Here is a 21,425-nt window from a genome sequence, read left to right on the forward strand (position 1 = left end):
TGGGATACCATTCTGCCCTTCGTCACCTACGCCTATAATACTGCCCCTCAAAGCACAACTGGGTTTTCACCCTTCTTATTGTACGGAAGGCACTCGTCGCACACCATCGACACGATACTCCCATACAAGCCGGATTCAACTGAGTGTGCACCGATTTCTGACACAGCCAGGCTTGCAGAAGAGTGTCGCGAGCTTGCCAAGACTTTTACAACGCAGGAACAAGAGCGGCAGAAGAGCATTCGCGATGGCCCCACCACTTCTGAGCCCACGTTCCTCCCCGGAGCGCTCGTATGGCTCTCTGTCCCTACCATTGCAACTGGCCTCTCTTCAAAACTACTGCCGAAATACGAAGGCCCCTACCGGGTCGTCGAGCGCACATCCCCGGTCAACTACCTGATCGAACACATCGAACCAGCTTCGGACATGCGCCGTCGAGGGCGCGACATTGTCAACGTGGAGCGCCTCAAGGCCTGCTATGACCCGCTCATAGTGACGAGCTCTTAGGTCACCAGACGGCTCCCTTTTCGTACCCAGGATAATTGTGGCGAAGCAATTGGTACTGTTTAACGGTCTCCAGCGGCTCCTAGTGGGTCATCCTCTTCTAAACGCCGCTCGCGCTCTGAGCCCGTGCTTTTGCCTTGACTGTCGCCATAGCGCATTGTCACCAAGTGCCGTCCAATAAACAGCTTAACAGCAGCCTTATCCGCTGCATGCAAACTAGTTTGTGTCATTTGGAACATGACAGAATCAGTCCGATAAATATAAAACAATTTGGGAGGGGACACAAATACTTGACTTAGGAGCCTGGTGGGGTAACTTTCAGTTTTGCACGCTGCCGAACCAGATCTCAGAGGCCGCATAGAAGAAAAGAGTGCATTTGAGATCTGTTCTGCCAGTTGAAGTAACGATCACAGCTGCACACAATCTTTCAATGAACTAAATAAATTAAGGGGAGATGCGGCTCAAAGACACTTTTTTTTTTTTAATATTCACCCTAGAGCAATGAAACTTGGGGTATTTGTAGAGATATTTATGCTGATTTCAAATATATAATTAGTTTTCTTGTAAGTTGCATACTTTTTGTTCTGCACCCTGACAAATGTGTAAAACATAGGCCTTGTAGCCCCCCTATTTCAATCCTTAAACTTTATATATTTTGACAACTGATGGCTCATATTGCTCCAACTGAACTGTAGAGTGCCAAAAACTATCCAGAAAGTGCATATAAAATATTTACTTGACGTGAAAAATTCAAACATGGGAAGTCCATATTACCCAGACCCCAGTAAATGTTTACTTGCAAAATTTTCTAATATGCATAACAAAATATTGACATTTCGAGGAGATAACTGCACTCCTCACACATTAGAGAAAATTTGGGCAAAATCTCATGCACATCTTAGCACCACAATTACCAAAAACAAGAAGGGCACGTTGCCAAAAAGTGTGTTTTGAGAAAAACGAAGTTTAAAGTTAAAATTGGATGTTTATTTATGAGAGAGGTAACGAAATCCGATCAAAATTGCACACAAAAGAGGTAAATTGTTCTTCTAGTAGCCACTGCCACTAAAACGAGCCAGCGCCATAAGTTTCTCCTTCACAGCTCTTTCGAGCAGAGTAGCTATTGCGCGAGCTCCCGCTGCCGTAGGTTCTGCTTGCGATCAGTCCGTCACTCGCCGCCCCTACACTGGCCTTACGTCATCGATAAAATACTTTCAGAGCACTCGCTGGTCTCATATTGCAGTTCCAGAAACGACGCCTTTGCGTTTGTAAGCTGGTTCCCGGACGCATATTCCCGAACGGTGACACGTTTGACACACCGCACCGATCACGAGGATGTTCAATGCTGTTATGTCAGCGATCAAGGAAGACTCTTTCTACCGTGATCTTTCTCAGTCATCGAAGAGTCCGATCTTCTCTTTGAGGGGCACTGACATACTCGAACGCCGCGGAAAACTCTTCGGAAGCATCGCAGTCACCAGGCCTTGCGGCAGCAGACGCACTGGCCGTTCGGCGAGTGTTTGGCTTCGATTTGCGCCGGCGTCCTCGAAATTTGTTCACCGAGCGATAGTTCACTGGCCGGTGGCTGCACTTGCTACGGTTCTCTTCGTCCATGATGAAAATAAATACACGAGAGAAACGTTCAGCTGCGCAGCTCGATGAAACATGGACCCTGCAAGCAGGCTTCACAACACGCAAGGCGTGCAGCGGCCAATGGCAGTCCCCGATCCGTACCATGCGATTTAAACGCCAGTCGCAACGCTTGAAAAGCGTGGCAAAAGCATGCTTTCTTTATTATTTCTTGCGCTTCTGCAGCGTGAGAAACCATGGTTATTTGAGGATCTCCTCATGCGATCCCCAATGGCGAGCGACCGTGCAATATCGGCTGCGAGGCGCTAGAAGACGTCACACTTTCGGTCAAGATTAACAGCCACCTTGTGCTCTTTAGACGAAATTTTAACGCATTTCCAGATGAGTCTCGACTTTGATTTTTATTTTCGGACCAGTAGCGATACGTATCTTAACAAAACAGGTCAAAACAAAAAAATCAATAATTTTTGAAAAAACTTGCCTTTTTCAACCCGCATCTCCCCTTAACCTTCATTGATTATCCCGACAGTTGATTGGCCTTCATCTTAAGTACAGTTATGCTTATTTGGTAGCAGCAGTAGTGGCCCCTTCTCTAACACAATTCTTCTTGCCAACAGGTCAATCAGTTCCTGCTCAGCCATCGTGGGTTAACTTCCACGTGCACTAGCGTCCACTGTGAGTGTGCTCCAAGCATCTGTGCCCCGTACAGCCTGCTGCGTCTGTGCAGATTGCACGTGACTACGAGGATTATTAAGGATGCACACCACAGCACTAACCATATTTGACAGCAGAAGTTGTGGCGGCATGCCCCTTTAAATTTTAAATAGCTGTATTAGGACAAAACATATGGAATTTCTAATGGTGAATTCCATTGGCAGATTCGGAGCACTTCCGGTAGCAGTTTTTCTGCTCCATTCGGAGCAAGTCTGTTCCATTGGCGCATTGAGAGTGCTCCCTGTATGTTTCATTGGCAGATCTGGAGCAGCTCCGGCGCCATATTCACTCCACGGAGCAGCTCTCGCTACTCCGCGAAAAGCAGCGGATTCGACCGGAAGTCGCAAGATCCCCGTGCATGCGAAGAGCGTGGCGTACCTCGTGTGCGATGAAATACGCTGTCCGACCGCGCCCGTTCTCTCCGCTCGCGCCCGTGAAGGCGAAAACTGCGCAAACCGCGAGGAATGTTGGCCGCTTGCGAAGCAGATGTGCACTAGCGCCTCCTACTGTTTGCTCTGGCGAGGGCGCTTGTGTTCCATTGGCAGATTTCCTTCAGATGCTCTCCACGGAGTGGAGTGCTCCGGCGTAGAGTTCGTCGGCCACTCCGAATCTGCCAATGGAATTCACCATAAAACAAAGTTAAGCATGTTTCTTACGGGGTTTTTTGGCAGCTTTGCTTTGTCAAACACAAAAACAAAGCATGTGGCAAGGTTGCCAGAAAGCTGGTTTAGCCGATGATTCTATTTATTTTCTTATAATGTTGTTCACCAAACTATAATTCTCGATAATCGTAAATAGTATGCAGCAAAATATTTCCACTTACATTTGCATCCATTCATTTTGCATTTGAAGTTCACTAAGAACAATCAGATTAGGATCACCAGCTAGACCAGCTCTCTGGCAATGTTGCCACATACTCTGTTTTTGTGTTTAAAAAAAGCGAAGTTGCTGAAAAGCCCCCCGTAAGAAATAACGTAAAATCCTGAGTAAGCGCCCCCCCTCCCCCACGACCCTACAGTGAAGGATAATTCGACAAGATTTGTAGGGGGGGGGGGTCCTTGCTCGGTCGTGGACCAAAATTCAAGATGGCCGCCAAGACTAAAGAATGCACACCCACACTTCCAATGAAATGCTTCATTGAATGCGCATGCATTCACTGTTTTCATTCGCCCTCGTCGGGCGAATAAAAACAGTGAATGAAACAGTGAAAATGGTGGGAGGGGAGAAGAAGCTGCATAGTTCAAATCTCCCAAAGAAGGGAGGGGGGCGCTTGCTCGGGATTTTACGGTATTCTTTTCGAAATTGCGCATCTTTTGTTCTAATGCAGCTACTAAAAATCTACTTAGAGACGTAACTCGTTAAAATGGCTGATTGGGCGAGTTTAAGTATCTACTTAGAGATTTGTAATCTCAAAAAAAAATAATAATAATAAGTTCATTAAATTTCATTCAGTTCACCCAACTAATAAAAATTTTTTTGCAGACCCACGTCTTTCCTTAAACACCAATGCTTCAAGGTTGAACGAAACAAGGGGAATTTGAGGGCTCGTTTATCTTTAACAGACACAACATTGAGTGAGGAAGTATAAGGGACGTTATTTGTAGTAATTACGATGTAAATATGAAGAAATTAAAGTGGACGAAAAGACAACATGCTGCCGGCAGAGACTGAACCTGCAACCTTCGAATAATGTGTCCAATGCTCTACCAGTTGAGTTATGACGACGGTCGTCCTCCCGTCCACGTTAGTCAGCATCGCTCATAGCCATGATGGCAAGTGTGAGGTGGCGCCACAATGCTATGCAGGAGGTGGATTCCTTTGCAAAACTTGAATGCAGGTGAAACAGTAGTAAGTCTGTGCAAACTGGCTGTACGCAAAGGAGTCATCAGCCAGCCTGCTGTCACCCATCAGTTCCCCAATAAGGTCTGCCTGTGAGATGTCAAAGTTGTAGTGAATTGGCTCTACGTAAGGAACGTACCTGGTGTGCCCCGAGTGTGATGCCGAGTGCCAGGTCGTACTCGCCAATGGTCTCACTGAGGCGGGCTGTCTGGCTGTTGGTAGCCCCAATGCCTCCCAGCTCGGGAGGAACTTGCATGCCGAAGCCCCCCATTGCCTTCAGTGCCTGCATCGTCTCGTCTGCAACACATTCGTTGGCATCGTTCGCGTCGGCATTGTTCACCTCCTGCATGAAACCACAGCCAAGGTTCACAACATTCATCCGCGCACTTTCATAACTCGCGCTGCAGAAGTGGATGATTCACCATTCAAGTATTTCCATGTTGGCACCAAAACACACTTCCCTCACTTTATTTCGCTTTAGTGAATATCACTCGCTTTACACCTCTGCCAAAATGCTGACACCAGAGCAAGATATGTATTAAGCCTAGTGCAAAACTTTACCATGCATTCCTGGTATCTTTCAGTTCATCATCTAATCCATGCCTTTCCTTTGACCTACCTACGGTGGATCACCCAGTGCTTTTCAACTGCAAGTGGTATCAAATGTCAGCTACGACCAATGTGGAATCTGGTGTGCCACAAAGCTCTGTTCTCTGCCTTTTCCTAATCTTTAGCAGTGATCTGCTACGAGGCACACCACTTGTTGAAGATGACTGTTCACCAGTGCAGCATTACTCAAGTATTTGCTACAAAAAGAACCATTATGCAATAACTGTTGTGCTTGCTCTGGCAGATGGCAGTAAGCGGGTGACAGTGCAAATTCATGCAGGTGTCTCACAAGCATTCACACCTCAGCTTCCAGTACCCATGCCTAAACAATCAGTGAAATCTCATTACGACAAATGTACGATTAACCAGTTCCTAACATTGAAAAGTATTTGAAGAACCCCAACCACAAGCATATTATTTCGATGCAGAAGTTTCTTGCGCAATATGAGTTTTGAGAGACTCAATATTTCAGAACTATGGGTGAAATGGGCGGCGGTTTCCACCCCCGACGAAACACGACATTGGCGACGAGTATGGGACCCTGACCAATTCTGCGGCAAGCTGACATGGAAATGGACGGTGCGGTGGCGGCAGCGGCGGGGGCAGTGACGCAAGTCGTGGGTCGACTGGAACACATCGAGCCGTTCGACGAGTCTACAAGCGACTGGCCATCATACGAGGAACGCTTGTCATCATTTCTTCAGGTAAACCGTATCCCCGAGGACGACGAGGTACACGCTTTTTTGAGCCTCGTAAACCAAAATCATTGACCACACCGGAACTGCCATCAGCTAAAAGTTTCAAGTTATTAAAGAAACTTCTTGGTGACCATTTGTCACCGAAGCCGTCTGACATTAGCAAACATGCAAAATTTCACAGAAGGTCGCAACTTGAGACTGAATCAATTTCGGAATATGTTGTACAGTTGCGGAAATTGGCACAGACATGCGAATTTGAATCCACCCTCAATCAGTCACTGCGGGATCGTTTTGTCTGTGATCTGTGCCGAGAAGATATACAGCGCATGTTATTTACGGAGGATAACAAGCTAACATTCCAGAAAGCTGTAGAACGAGCGCTAGCCATGGAAGCAGCGAAAAAGAGCGTGGCAGAAGCGCACGCTTCATAATCAAGCATACCAGACCTTCACAAAGTCGAAGCAGTTGGGACAACTGATATGACGCAGGGAAAATGCTACCGGCGGGTCTGTGAAGCATGCAAGCAGACTGTGCCCACACATCGCGGACATCTGTTTCAAATGTGATAAGAAAGGACACACTGAAAGACTGTGCCAAGCTAACAAGCAGAGAACAATGAAGGGAGCACGCCGAAACACGATCAAAATGTTGCGTCCCATTCAAGCTTCTGTTAGCATGAAGGACATTTTCTCGCCTGGTCTAGAGCTGATAAAAATTTCAATGCATGTACAAGACTTACCTCTCGAAATGGAGCTGGATACTGGGACTACTGTGTCCGTGATGTATTTGAATCAGTTTCGTCAAATGTTTCCCTCAACCAAGGTCATGCCAACGACGCTGAAGCTGCGGTCGTTTGAGGGAGCCATCGTCCAGCCTGTCGGTGTTGCCCATGTTGCCATGCAGTACGGAGAGCAGACGGCCCAGCTGCCTCTTTACATCACGAGAGAAAAAGGACCGCCTCTGCTGGGTCGACAATGGTTGCACGCCATCCGACTCGAGTGGAGCCGTATTTTCAAGCTCAACGCTATTCCCAGGTTGGAAAATTCTACATGTACCAGACTAAGTGCTCTTCTAGACAAATACCAGAGTTTGTTTAAAGACAAACTGGGGACAATTACAGAAGAAAGAGCGGAGTTGTTGCTGAAAGAAGGTAGCGTGCCAAAATTTTTGAAGGCAAGAAGTGTGCCCTTTGCATTGCAACCGGCATTCGAGGCTGAGCTTAAGAAGTTAGAAAACATGGGAGTCATTTCACCAGTCGTGACAAGTGACAACGCCACACCAGTTGTACTAGTGGTCAAGAAGGACGGTGGCATAAGACTATGTGGCAATTACAAGACCACTCTAAATCCTTGTCTTGAAACTGACCGATATCCGCTTCCAAGAGTGGAAGAGTTGTTCGCGGCACTCGCAGGGGGCCAAGAATTTTCTAAGATTGACCTCAATCGAGCATATCAACAGGTAGTAATGTTGGATTCGTCACAAAAGTACTTGACACTAAATACTCATAAAGGCCTTTTTCCGCGAACAGACTGCCGTTCGGGGTTTCTTCGGCACCTTCCATTTTCCAAAGAATTATGGACATAATGTTGAAGAACCTAAAAGGTGTCAGCTGCTATTTGGATGACGTTCTCATTACCGGGAAGACATCGGACGAATATTTCGCAAACCTCGAAGCGGTTCTGAAGCGGTTCACTGAGTGCGATGTTCGAGTAAAGAAAGTGTTCGCTTTTTCAAACAGAATTACAGTATCTGGGTCATGTTATCAGTGCAGCAGGGGTCAGTATTGGCGGCGAGGAGTTACGGAGTCGCCCTCTATCGGGCGCGCCTCGATTGCGTGCTAGGTAGGATACCGCCGGCGTGCTCCCCATAGGTTTTGCTGTCTGCGCTCTACAAAAACACCTCGCGGAAGCCCTCCAGGGCATTCTGTAAGTACTTTCAAAAGGAACTGTGTTCTTTACTGTCAAAATAATCATTTTCGACGAACTGGAAGCACAAGATAGTCTACAGTCGCTGTCTCGCTGCAGAAAACCGAGCACCCACTTCCCGCGGTCACCGCGTTGGAGACCCCTGAACCGGCTTCTTGCGTGAAGGGTAGTCACTCGCTGAGTGCAAACTATGTGAAATATTTCGTTAGAGAGACTGCCTGTATAACCAAACGGAGCATAACAGAAAGAAACCTCAAGCCAGCGATCGCACGGGTTCGTGACGACTGACGGTGCCTCTGCATGTATGAGCGTCTGCATGTATGTTTGTACTGATGGTTTCGCTTTTGCTAGGAGCGCGTTTTGGTACTGTGCTGTGAACTTTAGGCCGCAAAATATGAGAATTTGTGAGTACACAGACAACTACTGTTGCGCGGACGCTATCAGAGCAGTTCAAAAACAATTTCGTCACAACTACGGCTTCGGGGCGCATGGCAACTTTGTGATGTGCCGTCCCGACGATTCAGTGTTTTTTTTTTTCGGTCTAAATTCATGTACGTTTCAATGTCATTTGACAAGTTGTCTCGCACTGCGTATTGATCGGTCCTCTCAGCGGGCAAATGCCGCTGCTTCTGTTTCTTTATTCAGTGCATTCGTTTCGTTTGGTGCTCACACAAAACGTGAGCAAATGCGGCACCTTTTTTTTAATGCTCCTTAATTATCGATCCCTTTGCATTCCAGTGAACTTGCCACTCTCTGTCATCAACAAATTCATAGACCAAAGCTTCACCACTTCGAGATTGCTGGTGGAAGGACAAGCAGTCTACGAGACCGAGCATGTAGTAACATGCAACGCCAAGGAAAAGAAAGAAAATACAGCTACGTTCGCCAGACTTGTTCTGCAAACATCAGCTGTGAACTAGGATCCACATGAACTTGAAATAGTGGCGAATAAAACAGAAGTTATTGCAGCAACCAGCAGCCGCAAAACAGGATAGCAATTATTTGGCGAGTACCCCAGCAATTTTGGCAGCAGTGTCGTGTCCAACGCCAACAGGGTGGCATCTTTCCCACGTAAATAAATGAGGCTCCAAGAAAATACGTGGGGTTGGAGAGGCCCAACATGAGTTTGAGAGGGGCACAAATAAATTCGGGCTTTTTAGCACATAGTGTTTGTGTCAGGGGAACGCAAGCTTGACTGAAAAAATGTCATTGGCAACATAAATGCAGCACACAGCCGCAGCATTTCACTCTCTCACTATGTGTGTCCACCAGCAAACGTCGCGCAGCTTATGAAGGCGAAAGCCTTCGATGCCTCTTCAAATGGAAAGACTGACCGTCGGCGGCGTCAAGACAAGTGACACAAAAAATAATTGTCACGTGATGACGTCATCATGATGTCACAGATCTCCTAAATTTGTAACTTCATTATGACATCACCATGACGTGACATAACGCGACGTCACATGATGACGTATTCACACGACATGGTCCCTTTGCATTGCCTCCGTGATCGGTGGGCCGATCAAGGAGGCAATGCAAAACGTCTTGTAGGTTATGAAGGCGAAAGCCCTAGATGCCTCATCAAACGGGAAGATTGCCCGTCGACGTCCCGCGTCGGCAGCGTCAACACGAGTGATGCAAAAAGTAATTGTCATGTGATGGCGTCACCATATGACATCATCATGACGTCACAGATTGCCAAAATATGTAGCGTCATTATGACGTCACATGATGACGTATCCACACGTCATGGTCACTTTGCATTGTCTCCGTGATTGGTCACGGAGGCCATGCAAAACCGCGTTAGGTGCAGAACCTTTTTGGAGGGGTCGCGGGAGAATCAATACATGCACTAACAAGAAGAAGAGGATGGCTTTCGCCTTCTAGTGATCTTTGGCGAATGCATAAGGGACCCTGTTAGTTTTTTAATTCAACGTATCTAAACAATGACTTGCGCATCTGCAGCCGATTTTGTGGACGCTGAGCACAGGGCCGACGATCAAGAGGTTGCACGGGAGGAGTTATGTTTTTCCTTGTTCGTTTTCTCCTTGATGTGGATTGAAGTCCCGTCAAGGAGATGATCGACGTCGATGAAGCAGGAGGCAGGTTGGAGGTAATAAAAACTTGAAGGTATATTGCAGCAAAATATTTACAGTCATATGTACATCTTGCCGAAGCACACTGATGATAACATAGACATCAACAGCGTCTTACTCTTCTACTTAACTTTTCTTAAGTTAGAGCCTAGAACACTGTTACTACATACGAAGAACCGAGTTTCACTGTTCGACCACCGAATGGTTACGGCCCAGACGAAAGTTGCATCGTACGGAGTCTTACTGATCAATCAGTTAGGTGATTACAGCCTAGACTGAAGGGAAACGAATTCCGTCCAGTCTTAAGTACCTTGGGGTAAACAAAGAAAAGGGGAGGTGGCCACTGGTGGTCCGCCTCGACATTCCCTTATCCAATCCGTTTATCCTCAGATCAAGTCACTCCCTACTGGGCTGTCCCTAATCTCGACAGCAGTGTCTTTACAGTGCAGACAGGCGTTTTGGCACTCTTTCCCATAATGGCTCTCCCTCTCCTTATCCCACGCTCTCAGGGATTCTCACGGTCGAAACACCTGTATCTTAGCCCTGGTGCATTCACGCCATTTTTTTCCATACTCATCGAGTTGAACTCGCGGAGCCAGTCGTTAAACCGTTCCGGGAAAGAAAAGGCGTATGCGTGTCTCTGCCTCCCAAGCATTCGGGCCGTGCATTGTTGCGACTCAACCCTTCTTTTCCGTCGACGCGCCGAAAGCGCATGGCGGTCATTGTTGGGGTCAAGCGTACTGTCGCCTTGGGCGACGGCATAGAGCAGGAGATGTTTTGCCCGCCTCATTTTCCCACACGTTCGGGCCGCTCTTCCCGAAGCCGACCTCTGAGAACGGTCGCGTACCCGGAACCCCTGGGGGCCATCGTGGGATCGAGCTGCTCCCTGCAGTTTGCCTTCCGTTGATAATTGCACAGTCAAAGACCACGCAGAGAGGGAGCCGAGAAAGAAGCTTTGTACGACGTACAGTGCCGCACCGTCCCGTCAGCAGTTTCGACTTATGAGCGGCGAAACCTAACAGGAGGGTTCTGAGATGGTATCGCACATGGTAAAAGGTAGTGCCTTTTCCATCCTGTGGCAGATAAGCATCATTCGCCGGCGGGAAGCGTGTGTGAGCCATCGTCTCAGTGCGCGCTGTCTGCTACTCACCGAACATCGCAGGCCCGACGCAGTAACGAAAGTCTTCGTCGCAGAAGTGCTTGTTGCACACAAGACTCGTAGCCGATGGCTACTTGCCGGTTCTTAGCTTCACAACCTGTGCCTCACGCAGTTTCTTGTCCTGCGGTTACCGGTGCAGGCTGACACTGGGCTCCGGCACTGCGGCACCGAGCGGCAGAGCCCCATGTTCGTTGCCTTCGAAGGCAGCCACTCTATTACAATGGCTTCAATTGAGTAGAAAATGCGAGAAAACTTCTGTATTTGAACAGACCGCAGCGCATTTGGGACTTGAAACTCATTTTCAAAGCATGCGGCAGCGCTCCACAAGCAGCCGACGCGGCCGCTGAGACCATGTGATCCTGCCAAGCACGTCATGCCGACTGTGGCGCCGGCGTTTCCAGTGGTGGGCCTCGCGGCCAATAACGCCAGACAAGATAGAAGCACTGATGAAAGCTTCCGCACCCACAAGCAAGCGGCAACTATATCGTTTCTGGGGATCGTAAATTACTATGGGAAGTTTGTTCCTCTATTGTCTACTCTGGCGAGTTCACTTTACAAACTGCTGCGTCGCGACGAGTCATAGCTCTGGGATGAATAGTGTCAAGCGGCGTTCGGGGAAATCAAGAATGCATTGGCGTCGTCCTCGATTCTGGCGCATTACGACCCAGATAAACCTTTGCAAGTGGCGTGTGACGCTTCCCAGTACGGGGTGGGCACAGTACTTCCGCATGTAACTGAAGATGGAAGCTCTCGCCCTGTATTTTATGCACCGCGCACACTAACTGACGCCGAAAAAGAAGTACAGTCCGCTGGAAAAAGAAGCACTGGCCATTATCTTTGCCGCCAAAAAGTTTCATTTCTACATCTATGGAAGATGTTTCACGTTGATTACGGATCACAAGCCATTACAAACAATCTTGGGACAAAGAACAGGTATTCCACCCATTGCAGCAGCACGTTTACAGCGATGGGCCGTCACGTCGTCAGCTTACAAGTACTCGCTCGTGTACAAAAAATCCAGTGACAACGCAGAAACAGATTTTTTAACACAAAAGTGTTTTATGCCGGGGTCCACCAAGACTTCAGTGGCGTATTTCCATCACGGAAATGACGTCGAAAAAATTTACACGATCAGATGCCAAAGAAAAAAAGTTCCGTCAATGGGCATCGAACCCACGACCGCTCGGTCCGCAACAACAGATGCCGGGCACGCTATCCACTGCGCTACAGTCACAGACTCCAGAGTCTTTAAAAACGCGCCTTTTATATCTACCTCTCCCAGTTGGCGGGGTGATGCTGCCCTCTGGGAGTGGTACAGTAAAGTAATTCATAATTACTGTGGCCTCCGCGATTAGCACCTGCAACGCGTTACACGTCCATCCCATTCGGCGCGTTTTCAATAGAAGTTCAATTTTGTCAATGCCTTAACACACCGCGAGGTGGCGATCTTAGCCCAAGCGTCGTAAAAGCGTCGGTCTCGCTCATAGCATCCCGCTAATCCAAACCAAAAGTAGCTCTGCGATGCACGCCTGCCTCACCTGGCTGTAACACCGCATTCCCCGCTCACGCACTTGCCCCGAAAGAAATCGCGGCCGGGCTACCGAGGTGGCATGACGCGCTTTGTGTTTCCCTCTAGTCCGGCCGTGGTGTTCAATCACATTTTAACATGTCGTGGGATGGCGACCAAGTTCTGCATCCAACATGCGACGCTCTTCTGGCTATCACACCTCATTCTCTGATTACACTTTCACCGTTAACTACTACAACTATCACAAAGGTTTGTTTAATCATTTAACATGGACGTTAGTCGTCGGGATGGAGTGGGTGCATCCACGTTAAACGGTGCTATAGCTGCCAGACATCAATATACATTGTGCAAACTCTCTCATATCAATGTACAGTAAACATCCAGTTACTTCTGTACGGGCATGCTTTACTTCCGTGTTATTCCGATTCCTATGACGGAGGGATCAACCATCTTTTTTTTTTTCAAGGTTCCCGCTCCAGGGACCTGAAGACTGCACATCCGAAGGCAAGGAATCATTTTATGTGCTGCGCCTGGACTCTATGCCTGTGTCCGCCAAAGCGGTTGCCCGCGTTACAGCACGTGATCTGGTGCTCAGTAAAGTGACCCAGCTTACAAGCATAGGCTGGCCATTGCACTTGCGAGGTGTTAGCTTAAAACAATTTTTCGACCGACGTTTGCAGATCAGCATGCATCAAGGGTACCTTATGTATGGCCTGAGGGTTGTTATCCGGTCCCCCCTTCGAGAATCCGTGCTCGAACTGCACCTAGGCCATTCGGCATTGTGCGGAGTGAGGAGCTAGCTCACAGCTACGTGTGGTGGCTGTCAATTGATGCAGATTTGGAGACAAAGGTACGAAGTTGCCAAGCCTGCCAAGAACAATGGAATGATCCATGTAAGGCACCTCTGCATCCCTGGGCATGGCCAACCACACCGTGGAGGCGAATTCACTTGGACTTCATGGGACCTTTCCGGGGAACTATGTTTTTGGTGGTGGTAGATGCCCACTAAAAGTGGCCGGAAGTGTTCATTATGCGAAGCACAACATCCGAGCGTACTGCTGCCTGCCTGCGTGAACTTTTCTGCAGATTCAGAGTGCCGGAGACGGTGGTGTCCGACAATGGACCACACTGGTGTCCAAAGAGTTCAAGGCGTTTATGCGGGACGTCGGGGCCAGACATGTCGTGATCGCCCCTTATCATCCAAGCACAAATGGCCTGGTGGAGCGGTTCGTGCAAACGTTGAAGTCTGCTCTGCGCAAGTCACCACCTGTTGAGTCTGTCGAAGAAACACTTCACAACTTTTTATTGGCATACCGAAATACGCCTCATCCTACGACTGGAGAAGCTCCAGCTAAACTGCTGATGGGTAGGAGATTGCGCACCAGGCTGGATGCCATGAGGCTTACAGTGGAGGGGAAGGTGTTGCACAGTCAATTCACCCAAATGCAGCAGCGGAGGAGCAACAGAGACCGTTTTTGTATTAATGACAGTGTTCTAGTTTGCAATTACAGAGGCTCACCCAAGTGGATTCGTGGAACCGTGCTAAAGAAGAGTCTCTTATAAAGTCATAGCAACTACACCCCGAGGCAAGTTCATCTGGCGCCGACATGTCAACCAGCTGCTAGCAGGCACGGGCACTGTGGTGGCACCAAGGGTATCCGACCCAGACTTCACGGAGGGGTTCCTGGCCCTCCCTCAAAGCTAGGCAGGTGACCAGTCAACGACGAAAGAGCCGGTGCCCGTGGAGTCTGGCCCTCCAGCGCCCACTCCTCAATCGGAGACACAAGCACCGGAAAGGCGCTACCCGTCAAAACAACGCCGTCCACCTTATCGATACGAAGCCCGTTTTTAAATATTGTATAAGGATACAAATTCACCCTCTAAATAAAAGGAGAGGAGTGTTATGTTATCATCACCGATAGAGCGATAACAGCAGCTTGACTATCGCGACCGTTCATTATATAAACCCAGTCATGCGGCCACCGAGCCGAGCCGCATTCCACTACGCATTGGCATGGAATAAATCACATTCAGTTCTGCTCCTGCATTCTTCCTTCGGAAGCAGTTTCCACCCCCGACGAAACACGACATGCGTGACCCAAGCAAATGACCAGCACATTGGGCCTCCAACTTCAGGTATACGATTTTGTTATTTCCTACAAGCCTCGACATTCCCATGCAGATGCAGACTGTCTCTCCCACCTTCCTCAGACAAAGACAATATTGATGACTGTTTTGCTTCCATCTCTTATACATTCCCAGACTTTGTGATTTTTAGGGGCAGAGCAAGAAAATATTTTTAGTTTGAAACTACATTTTATCACTGCGTAGCATCCTGAGGCCAAAGGTTGACTTCAGCTAAAAGTGCACACTCCCTTTTGGTGGTGCCACAGAGTCTGCGACTGGTCATACTGACAGCCATGCACGACAATGCGACCTCTGGCCATCTTGTGGTCATCAGAAATGCAATTGGACACAGCAGCTGGCCCAGACCACGAGACACAGTCGAGGACGATATCTCCAGTTGTGAACAAGGTGAACATACAAGCACGCTACAATCCCTCTGCTGGGTCATCTCCAACCTCTGTCACGGCGCTGATATACTCCAACGTAGCATGCATGCGCGGCAGAGCACCTTTAGAGTCCGGCGGCTCTCAACCGCCGACGCGATTGACGGCTGCGGGCGCACTCAGACGTCACTCTGCTCCAAATAGGACCGTGATCATTTCGCACCAGGCGTGTGGGGCCACGTCTATATTGCGTGCGCAGGAACCTGTTTGGTGGGTTCCCGACAGGCGGCGCAACTCGCTTTCACTTTGCTGCACTTGTGCATCTCATGCTGCAGTGGTCGTGCTGCATCAAAACCAGTTTGGGCATAGCAAAGCATCGCCTACTTGATGTGATGAAATGTAACTGCAGCCCGCACGCGCACCATCCATGTCCAACAGGGCCTTCACACGCTTGTCTGCCACCTGAACAAGTGGGTACGATTCTTTTGGGACCATTTCAATGATCATCTAAGAAGGCCTGATGGCCGACTGTATGTGTCGACCACCTGATCAGTTAGGCAGAAGCGGCAGCTATACCGCCTTCAACAGATGGGCGTGCAACATTTTTGCTTCAATTCGTTATTTTTCAGCATGGTGCCCCCTAGTGTCAACATTCCTGATCAAACTTGCCACCTTGTTCCCAACACTGTGGAAGAACAGCATCATTTCTGCACCTCCACCATTCAACATTTTTATCGCCCTAAGATGTATGGCCTTGTAGCACTTACAAACACAACTCAAATGCTCGCCATATTCCCACCACAAGGCTGGAATGACATTCTAGCCTTCGTTATTTATGCTTAAAGCGCTGCAAAAGAGTCCTTTTTATCTCCTTTACGCATGTCCACAACTAAGCTACAGTGACACAATATTACAATTCAACCTTCAGAGCAAGTACTACTAAAGAAGCCCACTGTACTGCGGCATCACACCACCAATCAAAAGAGTGCTGTCACAGCTGACATCAGACCATCTCGTATGCCAAGGAGACTTTGAGCCTTTGTGGAGACCGATGTGTAAACGTTTATGCAAAAAGTAGGGGTATGCAAATATTTTAAATTTTGGACATGAATCAAATATTTTCTTTTATCGAAGCATATTAATTTCGAAAGATTCATATTCGGATTTTCTCGAATACTTGGCTCGGGCCGAATACGCAGTAGGAGAGGTGAATGATCGGACAACTTTGAATATTTGAACAAGTGATGACTTAAAAGTGTTATGCAATCATATCTTTAAAAGCAAAACGTCACTAATACGTGCCCATTAAGTCATACTTCACATGTTTCCTGCATACTACCGTTCAGTGCATATTTATGCCGCAGTCCCGGCAATCAGCTGCACTGACAAATACACGTGACATGTACATGATTTTCATGCGTTATTTTAGCCTGTCTGGCACACCAAAGCAACGGGTGCAATTTCTTTTTTCATCAAGCTTTATTCCACAGGTTTTTTATGCAACATATGTTGTATTTTCGTGCTCTGTAAACAGATTACAATTAAAAAACGACTGAGATTATTAGCTAAACAATGTTTAGGAGTTTAGGTGCTTGGAAAAGGAAATGGCAATATTAGAGCATCACATTGCACAAGGGAGCGGGTCTTTTTCACTCTCAGACTTGTTCGAGCACTTGATGACTGCTCGCTTTGTGAAGGTGTCAAAGAGTTAATTTTTCTGCACCGTCTCATGAGTGCATTACCAAATCTAACTTCAATGTGCCTAATGTCATGCAGTTTCATTTATTCACTTTGAAAGAGCAGTGAAAGCCACTGTTACTTCCCATTTTGCAACTTCTTAACAATGCACATGCAGCCAAGGACGGGAAAGGGTTTGGCGAGGCAAAGAAATTAAGAAATTCACAGGCATCAACACACACAGCACACAGTGGGCACTGGGAAAGACCTTTGTCTTGCAGCGGACATAAGAGAGGCGGGTTATGATGACAACATATTCCATATTCGATTCGATATTCAAGAGCAGTTTTTTGCCTTATTCATATTTGATTTGTAGACAAAAAGTCCTATATTCACATATATCTAGTGAAAAAAGGTTAAACCCCAGTATACAAGCTAATTTATCATTGTAGATCCATTAAGCGACTCATTATACATGGTGGCATCGTCCAGCGAGACCCAGCCGGTACATGCTGCTCACCCTAAGCAGTGCCACTGCCCAGTGATTTGGGCTCACCCAGTGGGCTTCATCTGGGAGCCGGGGATTGCATGAGTTGAGCAAAGAGGAGAGGAAGACGTTAGCTGGTACAGCCTATTAGCGCCATCATTACTGGACCATCACACTCGCCCTATAAGTAAACACACTTCAACCACAACAATATTGTTACAGTGCGTCAGGGACACGAGCTCTCCGAAGATGGAAACGACGAGTGCACGCGAAGTGCTCTTGCAGGAGGCTCCTCAGCCATGTTGTTCGGCTGCTGCTATACTGCTGTAAATATTCATTAAATCGACATCTCGCCTCCGCCACATTTGGTGGATGTGTTGGGTACGACACGCTTTGCAACGGAACTCCGCAGCTGCTGCCGTTTGGAGAGGCTCTCTGCAACAATGGCTGAAGATACAGTGTCTGCATCAGCACCAGGACAACAATGGTCATGCTCGAACAGCCGCGGGATCCTGGCACATTTAGCAGTTCCGGCGATCCCAACAAAATGGACGTTGAGGATTGGCTAACAGAGTACGAACACGCGAGTGCTTGCAACCGATGGGGTCCCACTCTTATGCTGGCCAATCTAATGTTTTACCTCAAGAGAACTACCAGAGTGTGGTTTGAGAAGCATGAAACTGAACTTGGGAGGAGGGAAAAATGCAAAGAGATAAAGTTGGATTGTTTGGGAAGCCCATTGGACGAAAGATAGCTGCGAACAAAATGCTCGCGTCTCAGGTGCAGTCATCACTGCTAGCACTGCTGCAAAGCCAATGCCGAGATGCCGGAGGTCAACAAGGTTGGCCATATTCTTAAGGGGATTTCAGACGATGCCTTCAATCTCTGAATATGTAAGAATTATTTGACAGTAGACGCCATTATAAAGGAGTACCAGCACTTTGAGCAAGCTAAGAGCCAGCGCATTCACAGCATGTTTGCTCAGCTTCTCAATATTGCTGCAACGTTCACTTGTGAAGACCGCACGAGAACGCAATCGTCAGCTCCAGTTTCATCGGACCAGGCGACTCGAAATGTACAACACGAACTTGAAGCCATGGCCCCTGCTCCTACTCACACGGGTGCAGGTGATAAGACCCCAATCACTGCTCCCTTGGTTCAAGCCATTGTCTTCCAGGAACTCGCCAACATAGTCATTCACTCTGTGTGCACTGTGACCAGCCCACAGCAAACTTCGTGGCGCCCGTCCTCATTTTATCCTGAGCAGCCATTTCCGGCCCGATATCGCGACCCTGCTGCTTGAAGAACCGCCGACAATCGACCAATTTGTTGTCACCGTTATCGTATCTGCCATGTAGCCCGTTACTGCAATACCCGCTGGTCCTCGCCACCTCGGATGTCATGTGCTGCCCCTTACCACTGACAGGACAGCCCCGGCTTCGCATCTATGACCCAGTCTTGTTTCCCTACTGCCTATACAAGGTGCAACAGCCACTTCCCGTCGCTGCGTGGTAACCAGTCACATTCACCTCCAGGTTGCTGCCAGTCGTCTCACTTGCCGTAGACTCCCCGGCCGTCATCCCCATTTAACTCTACTCCTGCCTATCCTGAAAACTGAGTAGTGAAGCGCCCGGAGGTGGCGCTGCATTGTCGACTTCCTCCACAAATCTCTTGACACTGACTGTCTGACTATTTCTGCGCTTATCGACACTGGAGCGCACATTTCTGTAATGAGTGCAAATCTTCACCGCCACCTGCACAAAGTACTCATGCCTGCTGCTTCCCACATACTACCAGTCGCTGATGGAGGAACTCCTGCAGTTCAAGAGATGTGCATCGCCCGTGTTTGTATTGCCGGTCATCCTACATCACTTCAATTTGTAGGCATTGAGAAGTGTCCACGACCTAATCCTTGGCTTGGATTTTCTGTCAAGTCATTCCGCGCTCATTGATATTGCAACTGGTGCTCTTCAAGAGCTTGAGTTGCCACACCTTGCCAATTTTCCAGCCAACCTACCTCCACACTTCTGCTCTCACGCTTACTCGCCAGCACCTGTCCTGTGTCTTCTCAGAGTCCAGTTCTTTACGCGCTAAGCCTCACCATGAATCCATACCAGCTCGCCCAGTACACCACTTTACTTCAGTCCATCTCGGCATTACGTCCGCTTGCCTGTACAAGCTGCTATGTAAGTCAATTTGTCATCTTCATGCGATGTGCCCGATGGTGACTACGTCGCGACTCCTACTGTTGACGTACTGATGGCCCGAGACGTCACCATTGCACACGTGACTGTTTCAGTACATGATAATACAGTGGTCATTAGTCTTCTCGACATCAGTCTGTTGGCTCAGATTGTTCCGCAAGACATGTCATTGGCCAAAATCTCTCTGCTTGACAATGGCAAGGTTGCTGCTTGTCACTATGTTGTCACCAAGGTTGTCACCATGTTATGATGTGTGATAACAGCATGAACTGAGTGAACCAGTGTGTACTGCGCATGTCTTGTGTTAGAACCAGCACCACCAAGTGAATCGATAAAGCAACCTACCGTACCTACATATACTCGTATCGTTGTGCAATAAAGCATTCTTGCAAAAGCTGCTGCGGCGTCCACGTAGGTTACTACATTGGCGACGAAGAACGGTTGTGCCCATGCGGGAGGGGCGGCTTCGGCAGGATGGCCATCGGCGTTCGCATCGGTGAGTTTCACCTGAAGAGCAATTCTTCATGGGAAGACTACGTTAAGCGTATCGAGTTATGCTGCGCAGCTAACACGCTCACAGAAGACGCCGACAAGAGGGCAGCATTACTGAGTTCCTGTGGGGAAGAGACCTACTCTCTGATAGCCACCCTCGTAAAGCTTCTTAGACCGCCGAACGCCGACTACCGTATATACTCGTGTAAGGGCCGCCCTCGTGTAAGGGCCGCACCCCTACTTTGGAGGGGGAATTTCGAAAAAAAAATTCAAAAAGTCCCGCCAGAAAAGTGTAGTTAGTTAAATTGCAGCTAGATGGCGCTGCCAGCTTTTCCGCTTCCGCCGACCTCGACGGCGCCATTATTGCTTTGTGTGGCGCATCGTTGGCATCGTGTGGGTAGCTTGGCAGTGTTTCTTCACATCGGTGTTGTCGGTGTCACTTTGTCTGCAGTAGTGAGCTCCGTTTGAGCCATCGCAGGTGAGGGACGATGGGCCGGCACTTGAGATCTTTCACTGCAGCCTTTAAACTGCAAGTGATTGAATATGCCGAGGAGCACGGCAAGCGAGAAGCTGGACGCAAATTTGACATCGATGAGAAGCGCGTGCATTACTGGATGAAACAGAAAGATGCCCTCGCTGATACCAACAGGAGCCGAAAGGCATTTCGCGGAAAGAAGTGCAAGTACCCGGAACTCGAAGGCGAACTTGTCAAATATGTCATCGACACTCGAAGGGACGGCTACGCCGTCTCAACTGACATGATCCGCGTGAAAGCCCTGGCCATCGCTCGCCACATGGAAATACCCCAGGCACAATTCAAAGCAAGTCGGGGGTGGGCATCGCTACAACAAGTGTGTGCGTGGATTTTGAGTGCGTGGCATGCCGTGTCATTTGAAACAGTCGCGAAAAGCTTCAAGGTGACTGGAATTTCAAACTGCATGAGCGGCGCTGAGGATGAACGTCTCTGGGAGGACGCCGACGCCGAGGCGAGCTCTTCCGAGAACGAGGACAGCGATAGCGAAATGGAATCGTAATAAAAACATTCCTGGAATGTCATTTGCGACTCTCTTACACTCCGCTAATGTTGCGGAAACAGTACAGACCTTTGGTGAGCTGTCATCGGCCTGATTCGTGTAAGGGCCGCACCAAGCAAAAATTTCGAAAAAAAAGTGCGGCCCTTACACGAGTATATACGGTATCAGTCCATTGTAGAGGCAGTGAAGAATCACATCAATCCGAAGCCCTCCGAGCTGTATGCCAGGTATGTGTTCTTCAAACAAGATCAACATGACGGCGAGACAGTCGCTGACTATGTTACTGCTTTACGCAAGCTGGCGGAGAACTGTGGATTCAACGACAAGCAACTTCCACTTGACATTATGCTCAGGGACCGGTT

General features: G+C 48.4%; 1 protein-coding gene across 1 annotated transcript in view; it reads right to left on the reverse strand.

Moving 5' to 3' along the window:
- The window catches only part of LOC119386460 (very long-chain specific acyl-CoA dehydrogenase, mitochondrial), a 238,167-nt gene that overhangs the window by 127,341 nt on the left and 89,401 nt on the right, over positions 1–21,425 (reverse strand). Inside the window, exon 5 of the mRNA XM_037653745.2 lies at positions 4,784–4,987. Coding sequence (XP_037509673.1) covers positions 4,784–4,987 — 204 coding nt within the window. The remainder of the gene's footprint in view (positions 1–4,783; positions 4,988–21,425) is intronic.

Source organism: Rhipicephalus sanguineus, chromosome 3 (genome assembly GCF_013339695.2).
Source record: "Rhipicephalus sanguineus isolate Rsan-2018 chromosome 3, BIME_Rsan_1.4, whole genome shotgun sequence".
NCBI classification, from domain to species: Eukaryota; Metazoa; Arthropoda; class Arachnida; order Ixodida; family Ixodidae; genus Rhipicephalus; species Rhipicephalus sanguineus.